We start from the raw sequence: 8269 nt of genomic DNA on the forward strand, positions 1-8269 counted from the left end.
CTCTCCCATCTGCATAAGAAATTCATCTCCATGAGAGGCAGTAGCTATGTTGGTGGGAAAAGCTCTCCTGTGGACATAGCTCTGTCTACACTGGCATGTAGGTTGGTGTCACTTACTTACGTCGCTCAAAGGGGTGGCTTATTCACACCCCTAAGCAACGTAAGTGACACCGAAGTAAGTGGTGTTGTAGACCTGGCCCTAGTGCCTGAGCTGTTAGTGTGGCACAAACTGCTGGAGCTCCGCATGTAAGAGCATGAACCCTGGAGTTGGGTGGTGTGCCTGGAATTACTCCCATAAGAATTTGCAGTTAACAAAACTAAAAAGAAATGTGCATGGGGGGCAGAAGAGGGGTTCTGCAATAGCAGGTGAAGACCACAAGGTATTGGACTGAAATCAAGGTAGGCACTGGCTCCTTAGGGTAGGAAAGGTAGCCCCCATGGGGGCCAGATCTTCATTCTCCCCTCCCCATCTTGTGTTCCAGAGCTGGGGTTGGGTAAGACTTCTCCTCCCCACCCCACTAGGTGCTGGTGGGTTTTGTTGTGAGCCTCTTTCCCCTCATGGTGAAGAGCTATCTGGTACCGCTCTGACAGCCAGCCAAACAGGTAGCCTTTACTCCTGGCCTCTGAGCTCCCAATAGGAATCTATCTAAAGGAGCTAATGGTAGAAATGCCTGTGTCCACAGCATGAACCCAGCGCAGGAGAACTGGAGCAGGGCTCTACCCCACAGAGGTAAGCAGCCCTCTCGTGCTAGTTATCGGTCTATGGTGGAGGCGGGGCTGATCTTCTCCCTCCTTTTTATTAAGTGAATTGCTCTTCCCGATGGCTACCCCTGTATGTGAGAGTGGTGGGGGCCCCCTTTGTAGCCTTGAGAGGGAAGAGGGGTGGGTAATGTTGGGGCATTCAGCTCCTCATTATATCCTGACCCCATGCACCTGAAGCTCTGGAGACTCCAGTCCCTATGACAACCCCAGTCAAGGCCCCCCACCCCCACTTCACGATGCCAGCCCATGTACCCGAGCAAGGCTGGTCATACTTCTCTGCAGCCTGGTCTCACTCTCTCCAGTACATGGATGGTTTTTTGTGCTGGTAGCTGTGGCTTGAGTCGGGGCTCCTGTTGCTGCTGCAGTGAAACAGTCTTGTGTTTTTCTCTCTCTCTTTCTTCTCCCCCCCCCCCCCCCCATTTCCGCATGGGTGTAGGAGGAAGATGGATCCTTCATCCAGTGATGAATCCATATCCCCGGTGTCGAGCCCTGATGCCACTGTGCAGAAATTTCTTCCCACCTACAAGAAATCCCTGAGGCTCTCTTCGGATCAGATTGTATGTGTGTGTTCTCCACTATCAAGGCTGAAGGAGAGGAGATCCGTCTCTCTCTGACACTGAAGAGATGGCCCTTCAAACAGGGTTGCCACTACCTAGGAGCATGCTAAAGGGATGATCTGCAGTGGGGCCAAGATATTAATGCTCCTAAAGGGCTTAAACATCTTGTTCTAGGCCTAAGATCACCTTGGATCTTGCTAGCTTAAGCAGGGTCAGGTATGGTCACTAGTTGGGTGGGACACTTTCCTTGAAGGTCTAAATGGAATCAGTTGGTGGGGCCCCTCTCCCTCTGGGTCGGCATTGGTCGGGGGTTCTGGGCTGCAGGAGTATCTCTTGGCTGAGATGTGAAAAAGAGGTCCTGATCGCTGGTGGGTAGAAAGACCCCATAGGGGTGTCTTGACCAAAATCCAACCCTAGTAGTTAGTCTTCATGCCTGAAATTCCCCTGTGGCTTCAACTGGATACAGTTCTCTTCCTGCAAAAACTGCTCTGTATGCCGCTGCTTAATGGGTGCTGTTAAACAGCTACTACAGTCTGCCCTAGGAACAGCTGCACTTCAGAGGGGTTTGACATGGGGGGGCGGGGGTGTGCACACATAAAATTGCACAGAACGTCTCCTCCAACTGAAATGTGTTTGGGTGGAATACGTGTTCACCCAGGTAGTATCGCGTCGGGTCCTCTGGGGAGAGGCGCTGCACGAATATCCACGTGTCTTCTCCCCTCTCGCTGTAGAAGAGACTGAACCTGCAGGATGGCCCCAACGAGGTGGTGTTCAGCGTGACCACTCAATACCAGGGCACGTGTCGCTGCGAGGCCACCATCTACCTGTGGAACTGGGACGACAAGGTGGTGATCTCTGATATCGATGGGACCATCACCAAGTAAGGGGCCCTCCTCTGTGTTGTCTGCAGGGAGAGCACATGTCATTAAATGCCTTGTGTACGTGGCCATGTGCCTGTCCCAGAGAGTACCATAAGCCTACCAATGCCTGGAGGCCTGTTGTGATTCCCAGCTGGTTTGACATAACTTTAAGGATGTATTTTTTTAACCTCCTCTTCTTCTAGGTCTGATGCTTTGGGTCACATTTTGCCGCATCTGGGAAAAGACTGGACCCACCAGGGCATTGCCAAACTCTTCCATAAAATCCACATGTAGGTATCAAATAAGTTAAAGCTTTAGTCAGGTACCTGGCAGGGGCCCTGCCCAGATGGACTGAGATGTGGGACCCCAGGATCAGGGCCCTCTTATGGGGAAGGGGCCCATCCTGCATTTAGCTTCTGTCTCCTTCTGTGTGGTTATGTTAAACCTTTTCTCTCCCCCAGTGCTGCTGAGGGAAGCTAGCATTTCCTCTGACCTGTGCCTAGTAGCCATTCTCTCCTTCCCATCCTTACTTGCATTACACATTGGGGGGTGGGGGGTGGACTGACCGCAAATGCCCTTAAAAGCCACAGTAGAGTTTTTTTGCCCAAGGCCTTATCAGTCAGTGATTTTGCAGAGCTCTTTGTTTTGACCCTGAGGCTGGGGACATAGGAGGCATAAAGACCTCCTCTATTGGAGGATCCTGTGTTTTTTGACCAATTTAGTGTTAAACTTCTCTGCTGTCGTTGGCACTGTGGGGTTAATGGCTCCAAGGCTCCTCATCCCTGCTTCAGTCCTTGCCATCCAGGCTGCACGTTGGCAAGGAAATGACCGAAGAGGGTCATGGCTCTACCAGTGTTTGCGAGCACGGTCAGCTGAGCTGTCCGGGTGTCTGACGTGCTAAGCAGCTATGCTGATGTTTTCTGTGAAGGAGAAGCTGCTTTCTGTTTCTCCAAAAGGTGCCTTCCAGGGGACTCCATCTCCTGTTGGGAATTCCTCAGTCAGACCGTAAATAAGCCTCACTCGCTTGGGTAGATATCCAAGGAGTTCTCTGGAAATCGTAGGAATTGGCAGGCCAGTTCAGAGCAATGGCCCCTTGGCTCAATATCCTGTCTCTGACCAGAAACCTTGTAGGTGGCAATTAAGGGATGACCAGCCAACAGGAAAGCTAGCTATTAGAGATTAAGAGGAAAAAGACAATATAACTGTTCATGGAGGTCTGCAAAGCTATGGGGTGCTCTACAACCCACTTAGTATGGACCTTGCCTCACAGAGTTGAGAGGCTAACTGGGCCAAATGCAGGCCTATGACAGAGGCCTTGCTGAGGAAGAGGGTGTGGGAAGGCTTCCTGGAAGAAGAGGTTTTGGAAGAGGATTTGGTAGATGGTTGGGAGGCGGGGGGAGGCTCGGAAAACATGCTGTGACTTGAGCAGCCTCCTAAGGGGCATTGTGAAAGGACACCTAGGCAAATGTAGGAGACTGGCTAGCAGATTAGGGAAGCATGTGATGTTGTCTAGAAGGCCACAGTCATCGAACGACTTCTGTGATTTCCACATGTAAAGGGGAGCAATTGGCTCTAAGGCCTCCCTCACCTATGTTCACCTGAACTGGTCAGTAGCAAGTCTCTTGAGTTGGGACCTGCAAAGGCAACTGTGTTTAAAATGACCTGGAGAATGTTTGGTTTTAACTAAGCTAAATCTGGTTTAAGGTTGTCTTGTTCATCCTGTCAAATAGAACAGCACTCCTGTCACGTTCCATCCCTGGTGCTGCCCCTATGGGGGTGGCTTTTCAGTTGGCCAGAGTATTCCGATGCTGATATTTCCTTGTGTGATCTCTGAGCCACCACTGTGGGGTGCTGTGTACCTGTTGTTGGGTGTACTTGAAGCTGCAGTGAGCCTGGCTGACTTCAGAATATTTCCTCTATTGGTGAGCAAGGCACAAAGAGGAAACCGTATCCCTCTCCATGCCTGGAAGAGGTGAGCCCCACTTCACTTGCAGACTGTCCTCACAAGGGGCTGCTGGGATAGATGAATAACTGAGCCAGAGAGGGGGGAGTTTGCACCTTGCCCCTCTTGCCTTTATACCTGGCCTACTGAATAAGGGAAACCAACAGACACCTGAATCTCCTGGTTGGCCTCCCCTGCCTGCAGCTCCCCTCTTGAACCCGATCGACACATGTGACCTCGTGTGCTAAGCTGAGGGGAAACTCCTGGAAGTCAACTAAATCTCCCCTGCACTAAGTTAATATTTACGTAACTCAAAGCAATAACTAGGTATCCTTGTGCAGCCAGCTGAGTGGGTTCTTCAAGAGCATGTGCCAAGCTCTGGTTGAGGTGCTGGGAGTGGCAGGAAGCTCACTGAATACTGTTAAGCCTGGTTAGAGCAGTAGGTAGCCACTGGGCACCCTGGTGTGCTCCCGTTTTTTCCACCTGCTGAGCATTGCATCTGGCTTTGCCTTCCCATGCTCTAGCTAGCAGAGGTGCCAAAGGATGATGGGAGGCTGTTCTCCATGCCTGGGTGGTGCCGGGAAATCACCTGGAAGCCGCCTGGGTTGGAGTGCAGCACCTGTGGCGGTGAGAGTCTCTGAGGGCTCTGGGGTGAGTCCATGTCGAGCCACCTCCTGCAGATCTGCCAAAGCACCTCCAGGACTGGAGCTGGCAGTGAGGAGAACCTGCTGCCTGTGTGGCTGCTCTGGGATGAGCCCACTCATGATCTCTTCCTATGGAGCCTGAACCCGAGTGCCCTGTGTTGAGTGGACAGAGCACCTGAGCCCATGGAGAGCAGCGTTGCTAGATGTAATCAGTGGTCCCTTGTGCATGGGGTGGTGGTGGCTGTGCATGCCTGTTGTGGGGTGCAGGGAGCAGGAATTGGGGGGTTGTTCAGTCTTCAAACCCCAGCATATAGGTCCCACCTCCTTGTGGCAGTGGCAAGGGACATAATGAAGCTGCAGCTTGCTCAGAGACCAGTCTCTGCCTGGTTCTACCGTCTCTCTGTTCTAGGAATGGCTACAAGTTCCTCTACTGCTCATCCAGGGCCATTGGCATGGCGCACATCACCAAAGGATACCTGAAATGGGTCAAGGACCAGGGCTGTGCCCTCCCCAGGGGGCCCATCCTGCTGGCCCCCAGCAGCCTTTTCTCAGCCTTTCACAGGTAGCTCTTCTCTGCCATGTTCTGTGTTATCCCCCTGGGACAGCTACACTTGGGTTGGCACCCACGTGTCTTTATTCTGATGGTTCCTCCTTGGCCTTCATTCTGTGGGAAGCCTGGCTCTCCCAGGAGCTGGGGGGGCACCAGCAGCCCCTCAGTGATGGGAGCAGCGTGAGAGCTCAGGCAGAAGCCTTCCTGGGCAGGTGCCGGGAACCATGCAGGCCTCTCCGATGAAGATCTCAAAGGCTTTGAAACTCCTGGCCAAACATCTCCCTGGGGGTGTTCAGCCTGTCTCTGCTTTAATATCCTCTGCACACACGCTCTCCCTGCTGCCCCATGTAATGGGACTTAAATGCTGTAATCCACCCATCTCCGTTGCATCTTAACCCAAATGCTGGTTTCACTGTGGGTGTAGCCCTATCCCTGCACAAACCGGCTTTATCCTCATCAGAAGAGCCTGTTCCCTGGGTCTGGGTCTCTTTGCCACTCCTCTCAGGATGCTGGTAATGGCTTTAATACCAAGCAATTCATTAAAGTCTGCAGCATGGTCCTGGCTTTAGAAAGCATCTGGCTCCTTTAGTCTCGCCCCCAGTGATGTTTAGCACTGTGCTGCTAAGCAGAACAGCCCCTTGTTCTGGGACTTCCCCTTCCCCTGTAATAGGAGGGGTGAGGTGCCTCCATTGCCTCTCCAGATGTGCTTGCTTTGATTGGCTGATGGCAGTCTCCCCCAGGGGAGGGGGATAGTGAGTGGGGGTTGGGCTCCTTCACGTCTCTTATCACCTATATAGTCACAGCCTTCCAGATAAGATGGGGGAGAGGCTGGGACTTCCCTCCTAAGATGGGTCGACTGCTGCCCCTCGACTCTTCGCCTGGGGGATCCTGGAACAAGGGAGTGCAATGAAGTCCTGGCTGTCCTAGGTCCTGGACCAGCCTGGCTCTGTAGCTCCTGACCTGACCTCCCACCCCTCATGTTGCAGGGAGGTGATAGAGAAGAAGCCGGAGGTATTCAAAATCGCCTGCTTGACAGACATCCGAAACCTATTTGGATCCATGGGGCAGCCCTTCCACGCTGCCTTTGGGAACAGAGTCCATGTGAGTGCCATCCTCCTTGCTGGGGGAAAGGGGGCAATCCTGGGGGGGGTACAGACAGTGCTTCCTTGGCTCTAACTGGTCTGGTTGATCTTTCTCGGGCAGGATGTCGATGCTTACAAGCAAGTGGGGTTGTCGGAGTCTCATATATTCACAGTGAACCCAAAGGGGGAACTGATCCGGGAGCTCACCAAGAACCAGAAATCCACGTAAGCCTACCTGTCTACTGTACTGTCTCTCTCTATACCATGGGCTGCCCCTACTACCATCTTCCCCTCCCTCCTCAACTATCCAGGCTGCTTCTGACCCTGTCTTCCACCCCCCGCCCCTCAGCTCTTCCTAGCCTAACCTGGACTGTGGGGAGGCTACTGTGGTCCAGCTTCTGCATGGCTCATATGGAGAAGCTCATACCAATAACATTCTGTGGCAGGTTCCAGGGGCCCTATCTGGATGATCCCTGATGAAATAGGGGTTAATGCCAGCTCTGTGTCCCTCTCCTCTTGCACAGGGGAAGGGTTAGAGGAGTAGCTGCTTTGGGGGGGGGCGGGGAAATCCCTTTGAGAAGGTTGGGCTCCACAGTCAGCATCCTAGGAGTAGGTTGAACCCCAGCAAGGAAGTCTTATTTGCCTGTGGCTAACAAACATGACTGACTTCCTTCCTGTACAGGGCTTTCCCTAGGGAAAAGGCCTCTCTGACTTGAACTATCTCCTGCAGAGTTAGTCCACCAGCTTTCCTATTACCACTGGCACTGTTGTGGTAGCCGTGTTGTCGGCACTGGGGTGGTGGGTGGGCCACAACTGCATGCCAGTGAGCAAGAAAGCCTGTGCAGCATACGTGGCATGGGAAGCTAGTCACTCCAGGTCTGAATGGGCATAGTCACAACGCATCGTTGGCCGTGGAGTAGAGTGCGCCTTGAGCACCCTTTGGTGGCTCATGTGCCTGGATGAGGGCTGAGGAGGAGAAATGTGGTCTCATAATCCTGTATGTTGATCCTTTTTCCTTGTAGGTATGAACGGCTGACTGAGCTGGTGGAGCTAATCTTCCCCCCGGTAGGCCAGGGTGTTAGTGTTGCTTTGCTGTGGCCAGAGTACAGCCAGTTCTCCTACTGGAGGGCTCCACTGCCGCTCATTGACATAGAAGATCTTGCCTGACTCACTGGAGAATGGAGACCTGGTGAGGATGGACAACCTGCCAGGCCTCGATATAGCAACCACTGCCACCTCCTGCCTATTCTTCTGCTGCTAAGGAGTTTCATTTAATAAACCCTGGACACCTTCTGGACTGTGAACCCCCTCTTCAAGGGGTAGTGGTGGGGTTAATCCAGTTCTTGATTTAAAGCTTGTTTATTCAGTAGGGATTGGATGTTTTTCTTGTAAGCCAGATACATGCTTGAGGTTCTTATAAGTTTGAAATGACTTGTTGGTTTTAGGGGTGGTGGGTGGATCCCCTTGGGTTGATCTACTGATGGGTCTTCACTCTGACTGCTGCTATTTACAATTTTGCTGATGCTCACAGACTGTCTTAATGGCTACCTACGATGTGGCTGTTTTGAGGGGAGGGTTCCCCCATCCTAATCTACCCAACAACCAATGAGAGTTCAGAGCTTGGATCAGCTGAGGTGCAGTTTAATTGCTCAATAATTTTTGTTTTAGGAGGCTGAAGACGGTCAGGATTAAAGTAGTTGGTCACTAACAGCATTAATACATATTGCCTTAAGCCCTGTGTGTCTGTCTCGTTCTATCGCTTCTGCTATTGGCTCGTTTTGTGTATCACTCCTGAGCACAGGTGCCACTGAATTGGTGTTAAAGCTTGTAGTTCACCAGGGATATGAGCTTACCTAGGGCTTCAATCAGAGGT

At 52.2% G+C, this 8269-nt stretch overlaps 1 protein-coding gene across 37 annotated transcripts in view; it reads left to right on the plus strand.

The window, feature by feature from the left end:
* The window catches only part of LPIN3 (lipin 3), a 48457-nt gene extending 40329 nt beyond the window's left edge, over positions 1 to 8128 (plus strand). For all 37 annotated transcript variants that reach the window (XM_065565874.1, XM_042858306.2, XM_042858294.2 and 34 more), the window contains 8 exons: positions 683 to 729; positions 1198 to 1318; positions 2050 to 2198; positions 2382 to 2468; positions 5174 to 5326; positions 6301 to 6415; positions 6518 to 6621; positions 7419 to 8128. In XM_065565874.1, the coding sequence (XP_065421946.1) occupies positions 683 to 729; positions 1198 to 1318; positions 2050 to 2198; positions 2382 to 2468; positions 5174 to 5326; positions 6301 to 6415; positions 6518 to 6621; positions 7419 to 7563 (921 nt within the window). In that variant the 3' untranslated portion in view covers positions 7564 to 8128. The remainder of the gene's footprint in view (positions 1 to 682; positions 730 to 1197; positions 1319 to 2049; positions 2199 to 2381; positions 2469 to 5173; positions 5327 to 6300; positions 6416 to 6517; positions 6622 to 7418) is intronic.
* The last annotated feature ends 141 nt before the right edge of the window (positions 8129 to 8269 follow it).

The sequence above is a fragment of the Chrysemys picta genome, chromosome 13, assembly GCF_011386835.1.
Source record: "Chrysemys picta bellii isolate R12L10 chromosome 13, ASM1138683v2, whole genome shotgun sequence".
Taxonomy (NCBI): Eukaryota; Metazoa; Chordata; order Testudines; family Emydidae; genus Chrysemys; species Chrysemys picta.